Consider the following 27,782-nt stretch of genomic DNA (forward strand, 5'->3'; position numbering starts at 1 on the left):
CTTAAATTACAGCTGCAACAACCTCCTGTGAGAGACAGAGTTCCACTTATTTTACTCTCTTTCAACTACTAAGTCTTCCCATATAATTGAACACTCCTTGGTCTTAAGTTTTCTTCACGTCTCTACAGAGAGAAATACTTGCACTCTCATACTTCCATTTTATCCTTTCACATACACAGCTCTGGGGGAAACAATACCAGGCTTTTCATTCTTGCTTTTCAAATGAAAGATTTAAGTTGGTTTTAATTGTTCCTGTCACTTTTATCAAGATCCAGTTAAAGGCCAATCACAATTTAAAAGTGGCAGTAAGCTCTTGATGCCATCTTCCACTCCTAAGCACTCTGAAATACAGCTTTTAGACTGCAGTTGAACGAGATGTTTAAGTCTTCACTGGTTTGTCTACAATGACTGTGACCACTTCTGGATTTGATCCAAGTGCTTTAGAAGAGTGTAAGCTGTAGGACCTGTGCAAACAAAATGCCCTGGCTTAGTCTCCTTTTATTCCCACTGACATTTCATCTAATATTTCTTGCCCATTCATCTAATTTATTGAGTCTCAAGAACGAACTGAAAAATTTCACAAGGTAACTGAACAGTAATGGCCAAAAATGTACTATAATGACGACCTGAAAAAAGAGAAAGGGATAAAATTTTACTCTATTATTGTTTGTCATGATGTCACACCAAATCCTACTCAGACTTCTCTGCCCAACTATTTTTGTTATCTGTGCTGAAGTCTTGCTTCTTACTCCAAGAACTACTTCATTTCTTCTGTAACTTTTAAAATAGCAAAAAATTAAAAACAGAATATTCCATGTCTAATACTCATTCCCCCATTCACACCATCTGAAGTACCAAAACACCATTTTGAAAGTATTTTCTATTTAAACTTGTCTATAAGGTATTTCAGGCAGATTTTTTTAGATCTATATATCTGAATTGTTTCATTCTTGTATGTCTTGTAGGAAGACATCCAAAACAGTAAAAAATCCATTTTTCTGGGCATTTTTAGCGTAAGTTATTTACATGCTTTTGAAAATGTCACCTCAATTATTTTAAAATGTTTTTTCAACCGTATTATTATAAGTATAAAATATTTTTATATACACTATATTAGTCAAAGCTAAGAATATATGAAATCACTGATGCAATCAAATCTGAAGGGTTTTTTAAAACAACCTTGCAATTGACATTTTGCTTAAATGCCTAAGCTATCCAGAAACATACTACTTCTGACAGCACAATGAATTATTATAAAGACTTCAACTTCTACAGAGAAATAGCTAATGAAATTTACTACTGACACTAAGGTGACAGCAGTTTGTATATACAGCTTATTAATATGAAGCATGATTAGCAATGCAAGAGTAACAACTGCTGTCAATTTAAAATAAACACTGATTAAATTTTCAGTCCATACACTAGTTTGCCCTTCCAATAGATTGCTCTTAATTATTCTCCAAACTCCGAATAGTAGCTGGGTGGTACTGCATAACACAATTGAGACATTAATGAGGCATTAAAAAATTAAATAAATAAATAAAAAAGAAACAGCAGCAAAACCAAGATAAGAACTGAATTTCCAAAAATATTTATCTTAGAAATCACAAAGATGGACACCATCCACCTCAGCACAGAACAAGTACAATATATGAATATCATCTAGTTTGCTCACAGTACCAGTACAATATGCCTCAAGCATTAAGCTCAATAGTGATCCCCTAAGAGCTTAATTTATGTTCCCATATAGCTCTTGACTACTAGGCCAGTAAAATGCAGGTGCTTGTACCAAAAAATTGGTGTGGTTTGATTTGGAGGGGACTTTAAAACTTATCTCATTCCAATCCTGCTACCATGGACAAGGACAACTTTCACTAAACCAGGTTTCTTCAGGGATAGAGCAATCCACAGCTTCTTTGGGCAACTGTGATACTTTAACAGTTAATATGTTCCAGAGCCATAAAACAATGAGACGTAATAGATTACAGACAGTAACCACCTGAAAAATGAACACTAAATATTACACTATTACACTATTAGACATCAACAGTAAAATTTAATATTGGTACTAATAACTGGCACTATAAATATATAAACTGTAAAAAAATTAAATGGCAGGTAAAATCTATAAGCCATATAAATAGCACTATTAAATATATCACAAGTAGCATTAACTACTACTGAGTCAATATTACATTGCTGTCCTGATACAAAAAGCTTTTACATTTTAGTAAATGTCAGGAATCATCTAAACAGGAAGTACATGCAGTGGCTGGCTCAGACATGTAGCATGGAAGCCAGGATGCATGTTAACAGCTTTCAAAGCTAGACAGAAAAATGCTTTATTTACCTAAATAAATGTTTTCAAACAATATAATGATGTTACTCAAATCTTTTAAGTTTTGGTTTTACTGTGTATTTATTAGGTGAATGGCCAAGCACATAAGTGGGGTATCAACTTTTTAAAGGAAATACTGTTTCTAGTGACTAGAACTCCCTAAAGAATTTCACCTAGTTGATCCAAACACAGAGCCTTGTTTAGACACAGAGAATTTAAAGATCTCTGATGACCCCAGAGCAGACACTACGAGTGTAGTTTGTGACTACCCTACCCTGAAATTATTAGGGACACCTTGTGTCTCAAATATATTCCAGTATTCTGACTTATTTCTGATTTACTTCTAGTACGGTCTAGATTTATTAATTTATGATTGACTACACTCACAAACTCAAAGTTTTCCTTGTGAAAAAGGAAGTTTACTAGCTTTATTACTACAGGGGCTTCTTGACTCAAGAACACTTTTACTTGCTCTGCTAAAGTGATTATTCCCAGCTTGCCTTACTAAGACAACAAGATGAACTATCGGTACAAGATTACTTGGAAAAGACAGAGGTTACTGTGCAATTAAATACTGTGGTCTTGTCAACATCACTTCTGGCTCAGTGCTTTCATGCAATTACCTACCCTCTTCCACTGTTGAATCCAGCTGGGTGACTTTGACAGCAAGGCGATCAATTCTGTCTTGGAGGGAATTTGCTCTGATGTAGAAGCTGTTGGCCTCATTAAACAATTCACCAAATATGTCTTCAGCATGTTTGCCTGTGTAAGAAAATAGACAAGGAAATCCCTTTGCTGGTGGCTTACAAAACACAAGACAAATGGCTTCAATATAATGAAGTATAATAAAACATAGTAGCTGTAGGATTATAACAGCACAGTTTGTCATTCAGCAAAATTTGGCACAACAGATTTGCACAAAAATATCAAAATATACCACAAATTCTGCCTGAAGTCTATTCTTCTGGACATCCTGGTTAGTAGTCTTTTTAAAAACACAGGAAGACTTACAAATTCTAATCCTTGTGTAGCTGAACTAGTGCCAACTGACAGACAAATGAGCATTAAAACCTGCCTCTGTGATGAAAAGGCCTAAAGTTACTGCAGTCCATAAAAGCTTCTGAAGTACATTCTGAAATTAAAATCTTGCAATCCATAGTAGCTAAGATTTAATTTTAAGCATAAGCACAGGCCAACATCAAATTAAAGCAGAGTGAAGCAGATAAAAATGAGGATTCTCCTGCAAGGCAGCCCACTTACCTCTACAAATGCTGACTGCATACATTGCTGTCTGTGGATCATCTGAGAGACGGTCAGAGGGCACTGACCACATTTACCCACAGCCACACTGGACTTTGGTGCACAACCTTTTCAGCCTCCCTTCCACCTGCTGCATGTTCTCAATCACTGTGAGAGTGGGCAGTCTAGTCCAGATCACCAAATCACTGAATCAATTAGGTTGGAAAAGACCTCTGAGATGATGGAGTCCAACCTATGACTATCATGTCAACCAGACCATGGCACCAAGTGCTACATCCAGTCTTTCCTTAAACACCTCCAAGGGATGGTGACCTCACAATCTCCCTAGTCAGCCTATTCCAACGTCTAATCACACTTTTTGTGAAGAAATTCCTCCCAATGTCCAAACTAAACCTCTCCTGGAACAACAACTAGACTAAAACATTATTGGAAAACACTGTGAATAAAAAACCAAATTTTTAAAAAAGTGATTGCATTCAAATGGAGGACTTTCCATGACTACATGTAAGGTCAGCCAGTAACTAACCCAAAATGTTAAGATATTTCAGTACATGCAAACTCTGCTTCATATATATGTGGAATGTGGATAAGAAAGGTATGCTGCCTACCTGCTCCTAATCTCCTCCCCGTCCAAAACAAAAGTCACACACAACCATAGAATAGCTGAAGTTCAAAATCATCTGGTCCATCTCCCTGCTCAAAGCATGATAAGACAGAGCAGGATTGCCAGGATTCTGACCAGCTGGGTTTTGAACACTTTCAAGGATGGAGGCTCCACAACTCCTCTGGGCTACCTGTGCCAGTGTTCAACCACCTTCACACTAAAAGTGTCTAAGTGCTTTCCAGCAGCTAGTTGAAATTCATTTAAAATCCCCACTTGATTTAGTTGCTCTAAATGAAGATGTTATTCCAAGCTAGGGAAAAAATAAGCTTTTCAACTCTTCAGCTAAATAGAGCAGTTATTACATTCTTCAGCCACCAGTATTCAGAGCTCAATCAATTTTAATAGATGTTAGTTTATGCTAATATATTGAAATCAGCCTGCTGAGGGAGAACTGCCACATTCCAGGATTAAACACATCACCCCTAGAGAAGCAAGGAGATGGATACTTGTCAGCCATCTTTCAGAAGGCAAAGTGGGAACATACTTCTTTTAATATTTGATTTTTTTTAATACACTTGCTATCCTAGAACATGTGAAAGACAGACTGTCAATCTCCTGTCTATGAAAACAGTGACATAGTAAAGCAGTATTGGACATGCTGTTGTGATTAACATGATGCAGTAAGTTTTAGAAATAAAGTAATACTTCAAGTGTTTTCTATGTTGCCATCTTTTAAATTAGATTTTTAACAAAACAGAAACAAGGGGAAAAAAAACCTATCTGAAATTGCAAGCATGTATCTTAAAAATTTAAGAGCTGATTTTGGTACTGTAAGACAATAACTTAAAAACATTAGGTGTTGCCCAACATATGGACAGCCTATACATTAATTTAAAAATCTACCAAAGAAATTACGCAGTCTTTCCTTCTAAGGTTCCCTCCAAGCACCAAAGTAGTTGTGGGTAGTCATGATGCTGCCTCAGCAAATTCCTGCTCTCAATAGTTTTTAATGTCAATTAACCAAAGTGCCTCTTTCTAGCATTTCCACAAGTGATCTTCATAAAGTTGTGTATTTCATTGTTCACAAAATAAATTTCCAAGCATTATGAAATATTTGTGGAGATCACAAAGACTATTTAAATAATACCTCTACCCAAGTTCTACAGTAATAACATGAAAGATCTCCCCATGCCAGTTTATAACATCTCTAGCAGAGACCAATCATCACCTGAATTAATTACAACTGATTTTCACATAATGCATAAGAAAGTGTGCATTAACACGTCAGATACATTGCCCCAAAGGTATTTTCTGTCAACAGGGAAAATGCTCAGTGTTGTAACAGAAGAATGCAATGATGGGGCTGGCATGTCTGAAGACTGGAAACCCAACATGGTTATCGCTCTGTCTAGTTTCTGTTCACACAATTCGAGTCTAAAAGTACAGCTTTCCTTTGCATTCCTTGTTCCAGAGCACAAGTTCAGGGATGAACACACTCAAGTTAACAGAAAGACTTTCCATGCATTAAAATGGTTACCATTTTTCATGCCATGAACATGCATTATCAATGTGAAAAGGTAATGTCATCACCTGGCATTCAGGTGTCTGAAGGTGACTGGACATGGCACTCAGTGCCACAGTCCTGCCATGATGGTGTTTGGTCACAGGTTGGGCTTGATCTCAGAGGTCTTTTCCAACCTAACTGATTCTGTGATTCTGTCAGACACTGGGATAAAGATGACTCAAGGGCTGCCCCAAAGGGAGACAGCACTGCACTGCTGCTCTCCTTGGACTGCTCATTTTATCACAATATGGAGCAGAAGACAGTGCTTCCACCCACCCATTTGTAACTGGATTAACTAGAAACATTGGAATTGTGCTTTCCCCCTCTGCTTTTTTTAAAGTGCAGAAGTGGTAGGCCGTTACTGACTAGGTTTAGATTCTGATCTCCTTTTTCTCACAATACCTCTAGCATGATACTTAATGGCAAAAAAACCCAACCTTTTCAACCCAGCCTGAGTCAGCAGTATTACAGAGGAGAGTGACACAGATGAATATAGTGTGCTCAGGCCTGCATGAAAACTAGTGAAACTAAGCCAATGGCCCGATCCTTCCAAGGAAATTCTAGGAGGCAAGTTGTTGGATGTTGTTCTCTGCATGAAAGAAAAAGTCTTCCCATTCTCCACAGATTACACTTCCTCCATGGTGCTTACAGGTATGGGCTGCAAATGCTCCCCGTCCTTCCCCTCTAGCAGATTCTCTCCTCCCAAGTGGAGGTGAATCCCCTAGACAAGATTCTCCCTTATATTAAAGTGCAGTTTCATACAGAATGCTGCTCAGTCTGCCTGTGCTCCAAGCCAGCTGGCTGGAAATGAACCAGAATCTGAAAACGTAATACAAAAAAAGCACCCCTGAGAGCACTTTGCCTTTGGATAGGAACTTGTTCACGTCTCCTGAAAAGAGCAGAGGCAAGCCAAATTTGTATGCAACAGTACAGACCTGCCAGTTTTTAAAATCCACACTCAACTCACAGTGAAACACTAAAAAAAAAGTGTGACTGCAAGATAGATCTGTACTTGCTCTCTCTCTCTATGCCTCAAGCTGTGGGAACACCAACCAGCTCTGATGCTGTCAGCAGGACATACTACTTCAGCTCCAGCACAGCATTTCTCTGTGATCATTTCCCTGCTCCCAGCTGGCTCACAAGACAGGTAAAGCAAATGCTGTCTGCAGAAAAAGCCCTCTGCAAACATGACATATTTCAGACTGTGAATGAGCATGCTGGTGGTATTTTCACTCATTAAATACCATGTATTCATCTGTTAAAACAAAGAACACATCATTTATTTGCAAAGATCTTTAACCTGACACTAACAGAACTTTAGGGGCTATCTACAAAGACTTCAGATGACCCTAGAAATCCACTAAGGGAAAATTGCAGGATATGGATATAAGTAGTCAGCTCGTCAGCAACAATCATAAGAGGATCTAAATACACAGTATAACAGATTAGCCCCAAGACCAAATCTGGATAAATGAAAGCTAGACATTCCTAGCAAGTCAGACAAGTAAAAAGTGTATTATCCACACTTGGCCAATCATTGTATAATACCAAAATGAGGTTGTATCAGGTATCCTTTAGTGTAATTAGAACATTAGCCATTCTTCTCACTCTTCTGAGACTTAAGGACATCACTACTAAGCAACTGTCTGAGAAAAGTGAATGAAACTCAATTACAATGCAAACACAAATTAACTGTAAATAACATTAGCCACTAAATTGTCAGCTGCTGTTCAAGAACCATCAGAGGTCCACTTGAAGCTTATCTGAAAATAGTAACCCCATGTTTAGCAATGATCAAAATTCTACAAATTCTTAGGGAAATAATGATAAAACAGAAAAAGTCTGTTTTGAATGTCATCTGAAGTCCTCAACAGTCCACCTTAAAACACCCACAACATATCCTAACTACATATACAAAGCAGAAATAACAGTGATCAGAAATACAAAATGGTTTCTATTCAAAAAGATCACTAATGGATCAGGACACTTCACCCTGGAAAAGATATCACTAGGAGAACAGGATAAACATTTAATAAAATCACATATTTTTATGGAAATGCACAAGATGAAATCACCTTTCATTATTTTTCATTACATCAGAATGACAAGGTATCAAAAGGAAGAAACAGGTCAACTTCCACTGTGGGACATTCTGCCACAGGTCATTGGGCAAGAAAAAGGTGCAATCCCTACTTCAACAGATCTGAGCAACACCACACGTGATAGTTTTACAAATGATCATTACATAGGATGATTCAGACAACCTCCAGCTCAGAAAAATCCCTAAATTACTGACTACTGCAAAGAGGAAATGCTGTGTTTCTAGTCCTCTTTCCCCAAGCACAGGCTTTTTCCTATCATCATAAACTGAACACCAGTGGGCCCCACTGCCTGAGCTCCATACAGACTCTCAGTCTTTAACCACTTCCATTTACAAAGTGAAGCAACTGACGAAGCAGTAATTTCTTTTCTAGGACCAGCATTATCAGCACAAACAACAGCTGCTGATTGTTAAACACTGTCTGAAAAACATCTCTCATCCTCTTCATTAAAAATATTGTTCATCTTGCAAACACTCCAGTCACGCTTCTAGAATTGCTAGTGTTGGTGTCACCTGACAGGTGTGATGTGTAGGCTACTCTGTAGAGAGCTGATGTTAGCCTGCCTCAAAAGTAGCCTACAGGCTCGTTCAGCAAATGGAATCATTTCAATGTGCTTAATTTCATTCATATGAATTGAACACACACATACATAAAAAAGAGAGGGCTTAAGAAATATTAGCACAGTACGAAAAACTGAAATTTCAGGCAAATGTGTCACTCGATGCCAAGAGGCAGAAGAGTTTGCTGGCTCCATCCTGTAAAACTGAAAGGCAAGAAGACCTCAAGTGCTGGTCTTGTTTCTTGCACTTATTTCTCTCACCTTAGAAACATTTCTGGTTTTCCATGCTCCTGTTTTTTGGTCAGGGTATTTTTTTGGTGGTGTTTTATTTTTTGTTTGTTTTTGGGGTGGGTTTTTTTGTTGTTGTTTTTTGGTTTTTTGCTTCTTTGGTTTTTTGTTAATTTGCTTTTTGGAGTGGGGTTTTGGGGTGGGGGGGTGTTGGATGGGTTTTTCATTTCCTAAATAAACTTCAAAATATAGAAGAGCATAAAAGCAATGAAATATCATATTATTACAATACATAAGTGGTAATGTCCCGTACCGTAATTTTGCCATTTAAAACAATCCATCTTAAAGCTTTTCAGCTCTTCAGTTTTTCCTCAGGAATCAAATACTTGAAGGAAGTTACAGATACTTACTTAAGCTGCTTAGCTGGCGTATGATAGCAGCAAGGGTGCTATTGGTTACACATTCCAGTTCACTTGTAATTCCCTCTGGCAGAGCTCCTCGGCAGAGATGCCGTGGTTCAATGTTCCTTTTCACCAAAGGCATGGCTCACAATCTGGAATTTACAAACAAATACATACGGTATTTACAAAAATGAAATAAAGAGCTCCAAATCAGTGTAGCACACATTCAGGCTTTTTTCTACAAAAAAATACTTCACCTTTCTTCTTTTAAAGCCCTTGCTTCAGCCTTCCCACTGTAAGATACTGGACAATTCCTACCGAGCTCTGGAGCTGTACATTCAAGCCACAACACAAGAGCACTGCAGAGCAGCAGAGAACACAGGCAATATAGGTAATGTAGGCTTTTTGCTGTAGATTTGGTGAAAGATTTACTGCATGCACAGACTTGTGCTGCAGTTCCAGAATCACTGGACTTCAGTGCACATTTGCATTTATAAAAAACTGGCAGTCCCCACAGGAGTGGCAGGAAAGGTCGCTGTCTGGAGCAAGCTGGCATCCTGCCTTGGCAAGCTGGCCACCAACAGACCAACCAAGCACCACAGCCCCCTGACTACGTCAGACACCAACCTACCCCAGTTTTCAGTGAAAATGATAAACTCATCTGACACATAAAGGCAAGTGCCTCTCAGAATTAGGCTGGATGAGGAAGAACAGAGTTTTCCACAGGTGATGCTGCATGGCATTCTGAACGGGGTAAGGGCATGCATTGAACTGCTTTTGGGAACATGCCAGATGCAGGAAGACATTTATCTGAGAAAACTAAGGTTGTCAGAACCGGTTTTCTTGGAAAAATGAAACAAATGAGGATGGTGTCTTGGTTCCAGCCCAGAAATGAGGGGCCTGCATTACTTGATGCCATCTCACACCATTGCCAGGGGCAGGGAAAAGGGATTCCTCTCTCATTTCCAAGGAGCAGGGCATTCCTCTACAGTCAGGAACAAAGTGACTGCAGTCAGGTCAGGCTCTGCAGTAAGCATTTTTGCATATGAATCATTCCTTTTATATACTTTTCTACTAATATTTTCTACTTTTCTACTAATATTGTTGCTGCAACTGTATGTTTTCTTATCTCATTGCTGTTTCCAGTAAATTGTTCTTATATCAAGCTGTGATCTTTGTCTTTTGTGCATCCAATTCTCCTCTCTGGCCACCCAGGGGGCTGGGATGCAGAAGAGAGGGAGAAGGGGAGCGTGGTTTGGAAAACCTCAGGGGAGAACTAAATTGGGGAGTACCATTTCTAAACCATGACAGATGGGGAAAACAAATACAAAAAGAGATCTCAAAGCGTCACAAAAGGGCATAATGGCATAGAAAACACTGTCCTGCAGAGAGCAGCTTTGAGACCAAGGATGCCCAAGTCGGACAGAATTCTGCCAAAAGGGAGGCAATATAAAACAAAAACATCTAAAGCAGTTTTCTTTAAAATTACATTAACACAATAGTCAACTTGATTACATTTTTAACACCAACAATTCAATCCAGGTACCATTCATGAATAATACTCTGTTTAAAACCACATGGCAACAAAATTTTCTGGAACAAGAAGTTATATTACTACCAAGGACATAAGTTCATTTGGAAAAAACTTTGCTGAAAGTTTCATTTTTATGGCACTAAAGCAATTAAAGTAGCCTTTCAATTTCTCTAATTAAAATCACATTAGTAAATTAAAAAATCTTTTTGTCTTTCAAATGTTGCACAGTAATTTTTGTAATGACTTCCTGCACAAAGATTTAAAACATTTTATTCTCAAGAACATTTCTAAAAGCTTAACAACTTTAATGAACGAAAAAAATATTTAACTGTAAGACTATTTCATAATAGGTCAGGAAGGAATAGGCATATGACTTCTAAGCAGCAGTCTTGAGTTATACTTTACATCTTTCTTAATATAAGACAGAGTATGTCAGAGTTTAAGGTTAGCTGAGTTTGCTAAATTTTGCACAACACATCAGAGGTAACAGAGGAACTATTTTTACTTGATTAAAAAAACTTCCTGTTTCTGTTCTGTATTTTGGTATTCCTCTACAAACAGCTGCATTTCAAAATACTACTTCACATCCATTGAAGACACTTTTCTGAACTTGATCAAAAATAAGTCAAAACTGGAAATTCACTATTACTGAAGAGCAACATCCAGCACCATCATTCTGTAAACAGGCTAGTGCACTGGAGCTACAAAATAGTCATTATGAGGAATTCTTTCACTGTAATGTAAATATTACAGTGAAAATACATTTCATATACACATAATTTGTAAGAAATAAATTAGTGTTAAATTATATTTTTATATGACAATGCCACCAGAATAAAGCCTGTTTTTCCCATGGCTTTCTGCCTAGCATTCTCAGAGCTGCCTCTTCCCCTTACCTTCTGCAGTCCACCCAGCTTCCTCACTAGCCCACACAACACACTGAGCCCAGTCGGAAGCTGGCTGCACACTGCCCAGCTAATTGTCTGATACCTCTTCAAACACCTACCACACTGAGTACATCAGAATGCCTTCCACCAGGAGCTGCAATTTAAGTCCCTTCTCCCCATAATGTTCTTTCTTGCCTTTAAAAGCTAATTTGAAGAAAACATACAACTGCAGTTTAAGCTTTTCATTTTCTCGTCAATTTTTGATGAAACGGTCCAGTGTGTTCAAGAGCTACCAGGGGAGTTGCAGACCAACCCGAGACATCCCATCTCTGTAAAGAGCAGGTTAAAGCACACACCAGGGCTGAGGGTAGGGGAAAATAAACAACTTTCATATTTGAATGCATGATTTTAATTATTATTTAGCAACCTCATTTCAGGTTTAAGTTTAATTCTAAAAGATAAACTGAACTCTGATGAGTAAATGTATGCAACAAATTAAGCAATCCACTACCTGCTCCTGATTAGAGGAAAAGAAAAAAAGAACTCTGCAACTGCAGTAAGTTTCTTCTATTTTCAAACCTTTACCTAACTAATTAAACACTTACACACCCATTAAGATACTAACCCATTACTAAGGAAATGGTTGTGTCCTTACTACTAAAGCACTATTACCTTCTTCACCACACGCAACTCAGATGAACTTAATCTTTCTTAAAGAAAATGCATGAGAACTAAGGCTAAATTAATTTCAAAATCTATGTAACAAGTGGTTAGACAAGAAATCAAGACAAAATAGGCCTCTGAATTGCAGGGTCTTCATGAGATGCAACTGGACTGACGGGAGTGTGTTACCTGGAGCAGAAAACAAGAATTTGCAGTGACAATTCCACTGCCTTCCACATTGATCTTCCACCTGTTTTGAGTCACACTTAGTCCCAGTTTCTTCCTAGACAAGATATTCACTGTGATGTCACTATATTAAATACACTGGCACTTAGAAATCATATTCAATTTTGCAATACAGAGGTTTAATAACTTCTCTTCCCTTCTGTCGTGGTTTAACCCCAGCCAACAGCCATGCCCCACATGGTTGCTCACTCCCTCCCCCACCAGCTCTCAGGGAGAGAAACTAAAGAGTGAAATATAGAAAACTCATGGGTTGAGATAAAAGACAGTTTAATAGGGAAAGCAAAAGCTGCTCATGCAAGCAAAGCAAAACAAGGAATTAATTCACTGCTTCCCACAGCCAGGCAGGTGTTCAGCCATCCCCAGAAGAGCAGGGCTCCATTACACAGAACGGTGACTTGGGAAGTCAAAGTATTGCACCATCACTCCAAACATCCCTGTCTTCTTCCTCCTTCCTGTCCCAACTTTATACACTGAGCATGATGTCATATGGTCTGGAATATTCCCCTGGTCACTCTGGGTTGCCTGTCCCGGCTGTATCTCATCCCAACCTCCCAAGCATCCCCAGCATTCTCCTTGCCAATATCGAAGTACAAGAAGCAGAAAAGGCCTTGGCTCTCTTTAAGCCCTGCTCAGCAGTCACAAAAATACCTCTGATTTATCAACCCTGGGCTGAGCTCAAATCCAAAACACAGCTCCCTACTAGACATTGTGAAAAAAAAAATTACCCCAGCCCACACCAGAATACCTTCCATCCACAAATAATTGAAAAATCCAATGCAAATAAATTATTATTTTCATAAATTGTGTCAGTGCAAAACATTGGTCCCAATCCTAAGTTTGTAATTTTTTTTTTACACATTTTACCCCAGCTAAGTATACAATGAACCCAAAGACTTACAGTTTGGATAAACAGGTTCATCTACACTGTGAAGCCACCTATGCCTGACAGCTGGCTTTAAACCATCAGCTGCATCTAGCACAAGAGATAAAGGATCTAGAAGGATGCTATACTGCACACATACAACTGGCTGAAGTGGAAATGTATGAGACACTAGTGTCAGACTAGCAAAACCAGAGGAGTCAAATGGGGAGAGAAGAAAAACTAAGAGGGTGAGATGTCGCATAACATCCCACTAAAGCCTCATTGGACATGGATCAGATGTGACATCTGGCTGGACTGAACTCTGACTGGAGTACAAACGGACACTGCTCTCCAAACCCTCCAGGCATCAGCAACTCGATTTCCACACACATGCTGAAAGGACAGGACATCAAAAGCTTGAATTAGCTCAGATCAACCCATTAAAATTCAGATTTTGTATGCTTCCCCAGTATTCTCACCTCCCTTTTTCTTCTTCCCTCCTCCCCTCCCATGAAAACTTGCATAACAACTCCATAACAACTTGCCTTTTGTCTTAAAATTAGAAGACACTTATCCCAGTAGTTATTGCTGTAGAGGCAAGTAGGGTACAGAAAGACATAATCAAAGCATTTTTGCTTTTCTTTGCATGCCTCCCCCACAGTCACAGAAGTACCACTCCAGGTCAATGCAGACCACCTTCCCCAGGACAGCAGCTGTTAAACTGCATGCAAGAAATCTGACACTGCCTTGGCAAGTGAGATCCTTAAAAAATCATGCAGAAAGCAGATGTACAGTAACAAACTTGAAAGATGACAAACACCATGTGCAATTTTTCCAAACAACAGCAGAGCACAGCTATTACAAGAGACAAGCTGGGTTTTTCAAATATTTGAGCTACTGGCAAAAACTTGAAGCACCAGCTGTTCCCCAAACCTGCCTTTTGTCCTTTGACATCCCCAAAAAGGCATTGTAATTTACACAAGTGCTAAAAATATGTACCTGAATTTCATGGTTCCTTAAGTTCTTTACATATTCACTAATACCACAAAACCAATTCCAATTCATTAAACACCCCCTCTACTTGTGAATGTTTATACTTATTACATTTTCTCAAAGACACTGTTCAATCCCTTTTTTAAGCTCTTCAGAGGTTTCTTCTTATATCCTCTAGTAAAATATGACAAAGCTGAACATTTTACCATGAAAAAGAGCTTACCATACATCAATCCTAAATTCTTCCTGAATATAGTCTATTCTTTTCAGAGAGCTTTAGAGCTTTCCATTGATGAATCTCTCAGATCTCGATAAAAGGAGAACATACCATAATTCTCCTCCTATGGAGAAAAATGAGACAGACTGAATATGCAGCTTGCCATGAGTAATGTAGCAGATGGGATTCCATTCAAGATTAAGCACCTACATTTGTATGACTACAAACATATGAGCTCAGCAGAAGCCCAGAGAGCAACCAAACGCCTGCATCTCTTGATAGATACCAAGATTGACACAGTGAGCTCAAATACCTCATATGTAAGCTCTGATAGGCACTCACCTAAATTTCAGTCTGAATCTAGAACTGCATTTCACCTCATCAAAACCAGAGAAATACTGTCAGTTTCCTCACCTCAAGCCACACAATCAAGTTATGCTACCTCCTAATCGCAGTCACCACGTCTAGGGCATTTCAACATTTAAAACCTTTACAGACAGTTATGTTTTCCCATATCTAATGTCCTAACAGTCAATTCAACACACAATTTCCATCTCTGGAATGACACCAAATTAGGTAATATTGTCCATTTTCCTGTTCAGGTTGGTAATTCTAGATAGCCTGGTGTCAACCACCTTCAAGATTCACCTATGTGCCAAGTAGGAATAGAAGGGAAAGCAGAAACATGAAAGACCCCAAGCACCATGTGTAGAGATGCTCTCTCATCCCCATTTTTTTTCCCCATGGAGGTGCCCTTATCACAGAACTCCCTGTCCACCAAAGGCCCTACATCCTTCACAAGACACCAAGAAAGAGCTACATGGATAGCAAATACTGCTATCCTTCTTATCCTAAGGGCAGGAAAGGAATAAATATGTCTCTAAAGCATGCTCCTTTCTGGTTTTTCCTTATCCTAAATGACCGAGAACCTGATGTTTTGAACCTTTCCTACTTGTCATCTCTGAATGCCATTTACTATCTGATGAGTAATGACAAGTTAAAAACAAATAAGCCATAACTAGGATATATTCTGGAAACTACTGAATTCAAGATTTGGCTAATGTCATTCATCTGTACTTTTAAAAGTTTTGTGGTTTTCGTTTTTGTTTTTTTTTTTTAACTGGCTTCATTTTAACAAAAATCTGAATCCACATTTTGTATACTGCAAAACAATATAGAATATTTAGCCTTCAGTTATTGTTTAACAGTGCTAAGCCCCAGAATTATTTTTTCTCAAAAAGGCATCCAAACAAGACTCATTTTTAACAACCTCTTCTAGCTATTTGAGTTCTACCAAGTATGCAATTCCTCTCTCAGCCACATTACTATGTAACGAGTATCAAAAGAAAAAGTTTTACTAAACCACAATTATGCTTTAAGTACCAAGTATTTTATTTTTATTAGCGCTATCTCAATCTAAAGGACAGTGTAATTTTTTAGTTAATATACAGGTTTTTTCACATTTTATGTAATTTTTAATGCAACTCTTGATTTTTAGAGGAGTTTGCCAATGCAAGGGCAGACTTTTGATAGAAATATGCGTAAGTATAATAGAATTCTATTTCCCAAGGATAGCTAAAAATCAAAAACTTTTCTTATCCAAAACAAACCATATCTTTCAACAATACATGTAAAGTGAAATGCCCAGAAAATGTCCTCCTCACTACAATTCAATATAGCCAATTCCATCACCATTGTTTTCACAGATCTTCCTCCTGATTGCCAGATCTACATGAAAGGAATGACAGCCAAGGCTGGAACAAAAGCAGGTTTTTTCTTCTCAGTATCAAACCACCACTTGTGATCTTCCTCTCGAATGATACCAATCTAAGTATTAGTGATGATGAAATGGGCACAGAAATCCCTAAAGCTATTTTGTTTCTTTAATAGAGCTCTTTAATGTCTGTTGCAATGAGCTGTTTCTAAAGGATCACCAACTTGGACGGTTGTTTTGTTTTCTTTTCTTTAGCTGGCAGAGTTTTTGTCTGTGCTGAGATCTTCAGGGCAGATTTTATGGTCCACTGATATTATGAAGGAAATCAAGACATTAAGGAATGACAAGAGAAAGGACAACAAGGGAAGGGATGGTGATTAGTTTTGTTTATCTACAATCTAAAATTCTATGGATGTGTATTTTCCTAGTCAAGTCTTCACATCTCCAAAAAACACGTAATAAGCAAACAATAGCTACCTCTTAACACAGCGGGCCTGCAACACAGAAGTTGGCAGAACTATTAAAAGGTGAACACATTAATTCAGGAATTTCCACTAATTAAAAAATAAACGGATCTTCACAGTAGTGAACATTTACAGGTTCTTTAAATTTAGTTCTCAGTATTTCACATTAACTGTAAACAGGCATAGAAAAGATAACATTCACAAATGCAGAAAAAAGAGGCCCTGAAATGATTCAACCAAAAAGTAAGTAGCTCTTCTTTCCTTGACACTACAGACTGTAATATAAGAGGCTTTAAAACATTACCAACCATGCAGTCAGAAATTGACTTACTTTCTCTACTGCTTCCAGGATGAATATTTTGGGGTATTTTTCCCTTTGTTTTAGAACCCCGTGTTTGCATTACCTGTCAGCTGTAGTTCAAGATGATCTTTGGGAACCTGCCGTTCTTGGATAGCATCAAACATCTCATCAACTTCTGCCTAAATACTTGTGTCTACAGTTCACTGCCAAATAAGAGTTCCTCAATGAAGAAAAGAAGACTGGAGGACCATTCCAAAGTTATTGCACTTATTTTCTCCTCTCAATAGAACTGCAACATTGCAAAGCCACAATCCCAAGAATATTTTTTCCCACTCACAATACTTTTCACAGCAGTTTCTAAGGAAATAAAAAGCTTATCATTATGAATTACAGACAGATAATGATATTTGATCTCCTCCTCCAAAATAAGGGTTCACATACACGTCATCCAATTAAATGGCTTCATCAATGTGCAAGGAAGAACTGAAGGTATTTCTCACTCTCTGCTAATGAAGCCAGTTTACTAAAGGCTAACACTGGTTTATCTCAATTTCCAGGAATGCCACTTTTCAGGCCCAGCTGCAACATACCTATGGAATATGGAATGTATGAAGTTCTCACTGTAAAAATTAATGGCCTTTGCAATTTATACTCACAGCATTTTTTCCACTGCCCACTATGCAAATATCTTTGCCAGTAAATTACATTGGATTTTTTTACTCCTGTTACTTAAAGATATAAAAATACAGGAAAAGCATATACATGGTATAGATTTCATGCTGAAGTACATTTTTTTTAAACACTAATATTTAGTTAATTTCATCACCCTACTTCTGCACAGGATAAGCTTTCCCCAGAACATCTATGCATATTCCTCAACCAGTTTTACTCCTCTTTTCTTTATCTCACACTTATCTTTATTCTGAAAATTGAGATCTGAAAGCTGAGATTTTGGGTTGTGTCACTTTCTTCTAATTATCTTCCACCTTACACCACTACAGTAGTAGTTTCACACTTTGGGCATCTCATTTTCAAATAGCCTTCCTGAATCTGATTTCATATTCCCATTCTTTAAAATTCTCTTCATTGAAAGAAACACAAATGCAATAAATACACTGTGGTCCCACTGAATCTGTGTGTTAATCTTTGAAATACAATTTCTCCTTCACTAACACATTTTAGTCTTCCTTGACACACAGTGTTACTCAGATATCTATTTAGAAACAGATTTGCTTACCTGAAATCTCACAGAAGTTCACAGAGTGCACAATACAATGGCTTGCTGTACTGAATCCAATCACTCTGCCAGCATAAGATCCACCCACCCTTTTCTACTCGTTCTGTATCAGAATACAGATGATCCAGGGCACCTTCACACATGACTAGAGTCTCTCGCTTCTAGACCACAAGCTGTCCTTTCTCTAACCAAAATTTTGTTCATTAAGCCAGAACACTAATTACACTTTCTCCCAAAAGACATAAGGCTAAAGGCTACTAAAGAAATCCCACTGAGTAAACTGAAAGACACCCACACACGATATACTTGTTGCTGTAAAAAAGAAAAATTCAGGGTAAAAAAAAAAGTTCGTGAAGAGCATAAACTGAAAAACCCTGGAAAACATGTACAGAATTTTTTTCACAAATAAGTAAATTTGAATCTGTTTTAACAGATTACCTATTAATAGATTTAACAGATTACCTGCTATTACCTGCCACGTGCTTAATGGTAAGAGGTGGCTAAACACATCCATACAGCTGAATGGGGAAAAAGTTGGTTTCTGCCTGTATGGGTCTAAGTTCAGACTGACTAGCATTAAATTTATTAATTGTTCCACATAAATCACATTTTCTCTTCTCCCTTCTTTCCATAGCCATGTGGATGATCTTAGCACACGGGGAATCACGAGACTTCACATTGTTTCTCTCCACTGAACAGTGACCAGTTTAAAGTACCAACAAAAGATGCCGACACGTTAATCTTGTTCTTAGCGTGATGGCTGCTCATCCTGCTCATAGTCCCTTCCAGATGGCTCGGTGTGAAAGGGATGGTGGGGATGGGGAACAAGGAATATTCCATGCTGTTCTGAACATCTGTTCCGCTGCATTCATACGTTTAAAAAAACAATAAAAACCTTACTGCCACTATCAATTGTACTATTTCAACGTAATACTGCTAGACTAATGCCAAATACAGTGTAAATGTTACACATGCACACGAGAAAGGAAAAATGTCTTTTCAAATCATGTAAGAGCATTTATTTTGGTTTTGCTATCCTAAGAACAAACTTGTTTCAATGCTGCACTGAAAACTCGGTTTTCTTTCATATGACCTTTCAGTATTATACCCCAAGAATTTATTATCATCCCTTCTCCTATTCAAGAAAACAGAACTGAACTGAGTCACCTTTTGTTTCTCTTTGGTTTTATTATTTGTCTTTACTGCAAAGATGCACACTATGCATTTGCTGGAGCTTGTTTAAATTTTATTTGTCCAGATTGGCACAGAAGTTAAAAACCATTTTGCTTGTGCATATAAAGAAATAGTGTTAGCCTTTTGTTTTTTAAGTGGAATTGAAAGAAACAAAAATATAAATACCTTCCTACAGTTTACTGTCTACATCTCAAGTGACATTTACCCTTTAAAAATACCACCTCTTTCTTGAAAAGAAGCACCCAGCCACAACTAGGAGAAATTCAGAACAGAGTTAAGAAAGAGGAGGAAGCAGTGCTTTGTCCTACAGCACAGGAAAGAAGACTTAGATTGATCATCCCCCCTTCTGTATCATCTTGACATGTGCGAGCCATACGGCTGCTGAATTATTCAGCTCTTTGTACTTGGAATACCCAATGATTACATGTATGAAAATTTAGAAGTACTGAAACACTGACTGGAAAAGCAGCAGATTGTAAAATCTAATTTTGTTTTGACCTTTAGTACCCTAAATGGTAACATTCAGTGAGAAGTATAAACCGGATGAAGTCAAAAGGAACAAAATCACAAAGCAGCAGAGAGCTGGTTGTAACACCGAGCTAATTAGGTCAGGAACAGCCCTCCACTAGCAGGTCGAAATGTTTCCAGATGTCATCTGGAAACAGGCTTGGATCTTAATCAGATGTGAGCAGAGTTTGTTATGCAGACAGAGCCACACAGCTCTCACTCTCTGCAGCAAAACTCAGCAGCCCAGACAGTTGAGAAAATGTCCATAGGCCGCTATTTCAAAACTCAGAAGTACTCCCATTAACTGGCTATGATGAATTAAGCATTAAAGGTAAATCATGGGTCAAGTAACTTGCTGCATACTGCAACACTAGTGATACCCACCTATTTACTACCTGTTAATTTTTCTAGTATAGCAACACCATAAAGCAACAAATAATAATTGGGAAAAAATAATAAAAAATTATTACAAAACCAAGAGAACTGCTATTTAATAAGTACTGGTACTTAATTAACATATAATTGTTATTTAATTAACCATACCAGGGTTATTTCCCACCTAAGAAAATTTCTTTGTTCACTACCCACCTATTCCAGGATCTTTTTGGACTGCAGTCCAAAAAGCATTGTTACAAAAAAATTCCTTGTCTATCTGACAATTAAAATAATAAGACAGAGTGGCTTTTCATGTCCCAATTTACAATACGTCACTGAGAAACTATTTTAAGCATGATTCTTTCAATACAGTCTCTTGAACGATGGCATTAAACACTTTGCAGTGCTTACTTTATATGTGTTTTGGTTATCTGATGCACATTCTTTTAAGAGTTTAGTTACAGAAAGCCACATTTTATCTACACTACAGAAATGGAAAAATTCTGCGACATGAATCATTACCATATAACTTTTTTACACTATTTCTGACAATTTGATGCTGGAACAACTTGTAATAGAATATTGGAAGTCTGCAACTATAAACAAGCCTTTTCTTAGCGTTTTAGACTACAAGAATGTACAAACAGCTCCTGCAGACTATTTAAAGTACATTTGTCTCAGCTTTCCTCCTCCACAAACAGCAAGGGTTATCAGAAGCAAATGCCTTGATTATAGAAAGAAACCCTAAGTTGCAGCTAGGCTTGCAGACTTATATTGATCCCATTTAACAGAGCCTTACTGGATTTAAAGTGCTTGAAATAACTGTCTGGGTCACAGTCCATGTGATAAAGGCCACCTGGTGAGGCCTCAGGAGCCCTCCTGCAGGGACAACATGCTATTCAGATCCTCCAATGACCTCACGCTAAACCAGAAGTAAACTCAGTAATTTGTTTCTCAGATGTCCAATTAACCTTAAATTGGAAGGGAAAGTAAAAAAGGGATCAAGGATTCTCTTTTATGTCAAATGATATCCATTTTATGGCAATACACAGTGCTACCCACTTCTCATATCTAATGTTTACCATGAAAAACCATTTAAAACAGGATTTTTCAGGGAAAAAAAAGATCTGCTCTTAAACTCTTACGCCACAGCAGTTGATCTAAAGTGTCACATGGAAGTGTTAGGTTTTCACATAGTTAGTTAATCCAAAATTTAAAATGTCACAGGGAAGTGTCAACTTTTCTTACAGTTCTTTTCCATACAAGAAATCTTCTGGATAACATACATTCATATACACACTAGTGCAGTTCATGCATATTTATGTTCTATATATACACACAATTTATACACATTTATTATACATATGACACACAGAGATGATGGAAGAGACCAATAATGTAGGTCAAACAGCAAAAGAAAAAGCACTCAAGATTAATGTTGAATTGTCAGGATACATTCTCCACCTCTGTTCCTAACAAACTACCTCCACTCCCAGTTCTCCCTAGGCAGGAGAGACTTTACCACTGGGAAACAACTGAAATGATGCTTTTTCAGGCTACCACACTGTATCACAATCCTTAAAATACCTTGCAGTCAAAGCAGCTTCAATATCCATTTGAACAGCCACACAACAGCAGGAGCAGTTGTCTGGCATGTGTCAGAAAACACATGGACAGCCCATGAAGATTTAAATTATTACAAAATAAAGCAACATCCCTAGAGTTCCTCAAGGTGAAGCTTCATACCCACACCACAAATTTCCCTGATTTTGACACTCCTACCAACACTTGACTTTCCCTATTTATCAGAAAACTGGAAATGGCAACTAGTCTATGTGGGGGAAAAAGCAGATTTATTTTGGGTGCTTTCATGGAAAAATGGAACTAAATATTTTGTGTTTGGATCCAACAGCTGAGTCTAAGTGAACTGACAAAAACTCCCAACTATTTTTATCCTGAGCCAAGTGTGCCATCTGTTCCCATGAAGTCCATCCTCTGGTAGCTACCATACAACAGCATTATCACAGAGTGCCATGCAATCAAGGACTGGTGTATAAATCAGAAAAGACACTATGAGTGACAAAGAGCAACACTCAAGACAGCCGTAAAAATAAAAAAAAAACCCAAAGAGAAACAACACAAAAAAAACCAACCCACCACCCCAAAAAAAAAAAAAAATCACCACAAAGCACAAGCAGCCTTATCAAGACTCCCTCTTAAAACAGCTTTTTGTGCTGTGGTTATTTCACTCTGGTGCTTAAGGAAGGCTGAGCTCTGCTCAGAGACCTTCCCAGGGTGGGGACACATTTCATGTCTTTCCTACAGGTTATCTGCCTGGGCACAGTAACCTGAGCATTTAAGATGCTATTTCCCTCTTCCAGGTAATCTTCCCCACTGTCTTCCACACAGTTAACATCTTCAAGTCAATCACAGAAACCATTCCTGTTTGACGCATGAGAAATAAGCCATGTGTAATTTTTCAGTTCATAAAATGAAATAGTAACAGTTAGAGATGGCACAGCAGAACATCCAGTTACCAGAAGGACAGGAGCACCCTGTACTCCAACCACTGAATCACAAGCAAGCAACACAGGGTCCAGCAGAAATCAAGGTGGATCATACTCCTTCTCCTGCCCTTATCAATGCTGAAGAAATTTTTTCAAAACTAACTTACACAGGAGGACATCCATTTGTACCTCTCACCAGAAACTGAGTACTAAGAGACATGAAACTGCAGTAACAAATGTAAATCTAAACACACTTGACATATTTGTTTTTGATATGTGAAGCACACTGAGATTTTAAGCAGCTGCATCTCCCCAGATGCAAAACAATACCTTCCCTCTAGGTGTTTCTGGCTCTTGTGTGACAGATCGTCCCTCCTTCTAGGATCACAAATTCAGGTATCAAGGTTCTGCCCACCATCAACATCTTAATAATTCAACATATAATGCTGGCCTCAGATTTTTACTTTTGCTGCTGTTTTGAGGTTTTAGTAATTTTTTTTAATTGGGTTTGGGGTTTTTGGAGTTGTTTCTTGGGGTTTTTTTTTGTTTTTTTTAATTTCTTGGGCTGGAGTGGGTTTTTTTTTCTGTTGGAGTTTTTTTTGGGGGTGTTAAAGCTAAAATCAGTGTCAGGCAGTACTACAGGTAACATGCTTCGATACAGTAACACAGGCATACAAAACATTTTCAGCATTAAAGAGATTTCCTTGTTACACATACAGTAACTCCCTTTGTGAGAAAAAATAAGCTACTATAAAACCATAGTGAGTCTCAGACAGAATTCAGCAGTTAGTCTTCTGTAAAAATCCCCTTTCAACACTTGAAGGCTGGAAAGTTGTGTTCCATGAAATCTGGCATTGTATCAACACATCTCCATGGAGCTGGCAGGGTGAAAGTGCTCCAGAAACCAGCCTCAAGGAAAAAAAGCATTCTTACCATGTACAATCACTAAAAATAGGCTTAAGCAACTTTTTCTCCTAGCTAAAAATCAATCATCAAATCGCATCTAAGATTACTGGGGATGCAGAGGTTATCAATGATAATAAAAAGTTTTTTAAATCTGCTTTATTCCTGTATTTCAAATCAGTGTGTTAAAATACCCCTTGTGGAAACTTTTGTCTGTCTTTCTTCAAGACCTATATATATAAAAATATGTCTTGAAAACGTAAACTTAGCTTTTTTAAGGGTCTATGAAATTTCAGAACCTAACAATGAGTACTTGAAAGCATCACACTGATTTATAGCTATGTCTGTAATTCCCCTCTTTCAGTCAATGCCAAGTGTGGGTGAATGCTAAGGGTGAGCTGGAAAGAAAATTGTCTTACATAGTGTAATAAAAGCACAGACCGTCAAAACACATGGAGTCCACAATGAAGAATAGCATGACCCATCAAGTTTTTCACCTCTGAGCCTCTGGGGATGTTCAAAGATTTCAGAAACTGAATTGGCAAGTTGGTGGTACGATAGGAGCATAAACACCTTCAGAGGAGAACAGCTATTAATGATGATCCCGAGTCCATCTTGCACACACTTTTTTTGCAGGGAAACAGGAATATTTACTCCAAACTAGTGCTCCCCCAGTCTATGGCCTACCAGATGCTGACATCATCACATATGCTCCTACAGACAACCTTTTGGTTTCAGACTCATCCAAAGGAGTTCATACACTTCATATCTGAGGAATTTCCATCATAAATATAATCCTGGATCCAAACCAAACCTACAGCATAATACATCCTACAATGTTGTTTCAGCATGCCTTAATTTACTGCATGAAGGCTGAAAAAGAGCAGTTTTATTTTGTTTTAATTTTGACAAGATGGAAGAAGAGGCAAATATAGGTTAAAAAGAAAAAAAATCATTTTAATGCTGAAAACATGTCACAGTAGTTTTAACTGTGCTTCCCTCCAATACTTACAAATGAAGGCTCCGTGGAAAAGGAGGGAATAAAAAAAAAATCCTATGTACAGGAGTCAGAGCTTCGTTGGTCCTCTCACTCCCTATAATGCTCTCAGCCACCCAATCCTTGGGGAAAGATCTCATCTTCCTTACTAACTGGCAGACAAACACACAGCAAAATACTGGCAATACAAGCAACTAAAACCCATGTAAAGACGAACAGACTGCCTAAACCTAGCAAGACAATAACCGCCACGGAGCATCACAAAGTGTATTACAGGAAGGTTACCTAACACCTGCATTCCTACAATGTTTGTACACCCTGACATCAAATTTATTCTCCAAACATGAGAAAGGCAAGAAGCAGCATCTCAATTATACCGCTGAGAGGCACAAAGCCACTTGTGTGCTGGTCAGCATCATAACTGTAGAAGGATCAGAAATTGGACCCAGATCACATCGATACATAGCAACAAATGCTTCAACCACAAGATGAGTTATGTTTCCTTTCCAGAAGCAAAAAACAGTCATTGCCTTAAGATCACTTAAAGTTGTGCCTTTAAAGACAGCTCTGAGCCAACCACTCCTTGATTTAATTAAATGCATTCTTTTCCCCATTCCCATTTCAACATTTGTGCTATTATAGCTACTGCTCCTGGCTGAGCTGCTTCTCCAGCTGGAATCAGATTGGAAGTCAGCAAAAATCTAATCCAGGGCAAAGAAGTCAAAGCAGTTTATGGAATTACTACCCTTATATCTGAGAGCATGGAAGTGATAGTGAGAGCACTCAATCTGCTTCAGGACGAAAGAAAAAAATCCAACAAATAAAGCAATTTAAGCTGAACTTCCATTTCATACCCAGATACAGTGTTTAGTTGTGTAGGTGAACACCAAGCTAAGCACAAGCGACTAGGTAAGACCTGAAAGGCTAGCAACTGCTTCCTACAAGGAACTGCACCAATATTGCCATATTAAAAGAATTGTAATTGAGTCATAGAATATGCTGAGTTGGAAGAGACTCATGAGGATAGTCCAGTCCAGCTCCTGACCACACAAGGCAACCCAAAAGTAAAAGCAGGTACTTAACAGTGTTGTCCAAATGCCTCTTGTACTCTGACAGGCTTAGGGTCATGACCACTTCCCTGCAGAGCCTGTTCTAGAGCCTGACTACCACTCTCAGTGAACAACTTTTCCCTAACATCCAATCTAAACTTCCTTGATGCAGCTTTATGTCATTGCCTTGAGTCTTGCCACTGGACAGCTGACAGGCTGGATCAGCACCTCCCTTTCCACCCCCCTCACAAGGAAGTTGTAGACAGCAATAAGGTACTCTCTTCCCCAAGCTTACACCTAGCATCTTCAGCTGCTCCTCATAAGTCATGCTCTCTAGTCTGAGTCCATCTTATGGCAGAACACAAACCAATGACACTAAAGAGCTCAGAGCTCTTGCAATTTTCAGTCACCTTCTGCTGCCACATTTCCCAAAACCACCTCAGCAAAGTCTGAGATCAACAAAAAATTTACTGAACAGAAGAAAACAGACATCCCATGTGCACATTACAAATTCTGCTTATCTTTTCAGCCACACAAGGAGTTTATCTCTGTACCTTATCCATCTCTTTCTGAAAAGCATGCTTTTAGTGAATGCTAACCTGGTATACATTGATTTCTGCGGTTTGTTTACAAAAGGAAACAAGTAGCATATATTTAAGACCAAATTTATTTTAAAAAAGGGAACATAAAAATCCTACTTTTTAAAATAAATATACAGTACTCTGAAACAGGAGCATGGATAGAAATTCAAGATGAAAATTGGTAACCTCTCCTCAGGAACAAGAAGTCAGTTATCCATTGAAAGGTACCATCATATCTTAAAGAAAGCAGTTGCCCTTAATTCCTGGTAAATTGTGAAGGTTCCCTTTTACTTTTCCAAGAGACTAAGATGGAATCAAGGACAAACTGTTAAAAAAAATTAAGGAACCATTCTCTCTATGTTTTGAATCTAAAATCCAAATTTAATCCAAATAGATCTTGTAATTAATAGCGAACAGAACATTTCTTACCTGTGTACCATTATTCACCACTCATAAAATAGTATAGAAGTAGATCTCAGGTTGAACAGATCACATTCATATTTCCCAACTACATCTATCAGGATTCCATAGCCAAACACCTGAAGAGGAGCTGCTGAGTTTTATACTGATAAGGTGCCCTGTCCATATTTTAGAACCACAGTCCAACCTTTCCTTCCTTTATAGGAGGCCTACTGACAGGGCCTTATCTCCTCCTTCACATTCAGCAACACTGCTTTATGCATACTCTCTACTCCAGTTGCCAACACAGCAACCAAGATTTGTGTCCTTCACATGCCCTACAGCTGCTTTCCTCTACTGCCTTGGACTCTGCTCTCCACACCTCACTTCTGCAATGCCAAGTCTCACTATTACTTTGGAAGTTGCAACCTGGTCCAACAAGAGTTGGAGGCACTGGTAACCAAGAGGAGAGATACAAGCTAATTCCTCCAACCACCCTTTCACACCTGCAGGTTTACAATCCAGTGTTTGCCAACAAGCCCCACTTGGTACAAAACATTTTTGGTGGTTTTATTATTAAAACTGTTTACTATTCAGAGACAGATTTTAAAGACTGTTTCTTACTCTCAGAAGAAAAGACCCCAGTAACTAAAAGAACTGGAGAGGGCAGTTGCTCCTCCCCCTTTCCTATCCACCCCCCAGAGACATTCCAAACCCCCCTCCCACTGTCAGGGTAAAATATCCTATTCAAAGGCTGTGATCCTATTTGAATATGAAAACTCTTCCAACACACCCCACAGCACATCAGCTCTTTCCACAAACCCTCAGAACCAAACGCTGCTTCTCCCCAAATAATGAGGAAAATGTACCTAGCTAACTGAATGCTGACAGGCTTCAGATCAGGCAGCTATCTGCAAAGACTGAGTGCTCTATTTTTTTAACTATCAGGAGCCATTAATGACTCTTTTTAAACTGTTTTAACGCACAGCTGAGGCTGCCTTGTAGCTGCAACCAGATTATTTAAAGGCAGTCTGTTTAATCTTGAAGGGTCAGTGGTGTCAAGCAATAGGACAGAAGGCAGCGGGCAGACACTGAT

At 38.3% G+C, this 27,782-nt stretch overlaps 1 protein-coding gene across 2 annotated transcripts in view; it reads right to left on the reverse strand.

Annotated features, from left to right (window-relative positions):
- The window catches only part of WASF3 (WASP family member 3), a 65,336-nt gene that overhangs the window by 14,387 nt on the left and 23,167 nt on the right, over positions 1–27,782 (reverse strand). For both annotated transcript variants that reach the window (XM_085062579.1, XM_085062569.1), the window contains exons 3-4: positions 9,066–9,208; positions 2,966–3,100 (exon numbers count right to left, since the gene is read on the reverse strand). In XM_085062579.1, coding sequence (XP_084918705.1) covers positions 2,966–3,100; positions 9,066–9,198 — 268 coding nt within the window. In that variant the 5' untranslated portion in view covers positions 9,199–9,208. The remainder of the gene's footprint in view (positions 1–2,965; positions 3,101–9,065; positions 9,209–27,782) is intronic.

Source organism: Lichenostomus cassidix, chromosome 1 (genome assembly GCF_008360975.1).
Source record: "Lichenostomus cassidix isolate B80296 chromosome 1, HeHo_3.0, whole genome shotgun sequence".
Taxonomy (NCBI): domain Eukaryota; kingdom Metazoa; phylum Chordata; class Aves; order Passeriformes; family Meliphagidae; genus Lichenostomus; species Lichenostomus cassidix.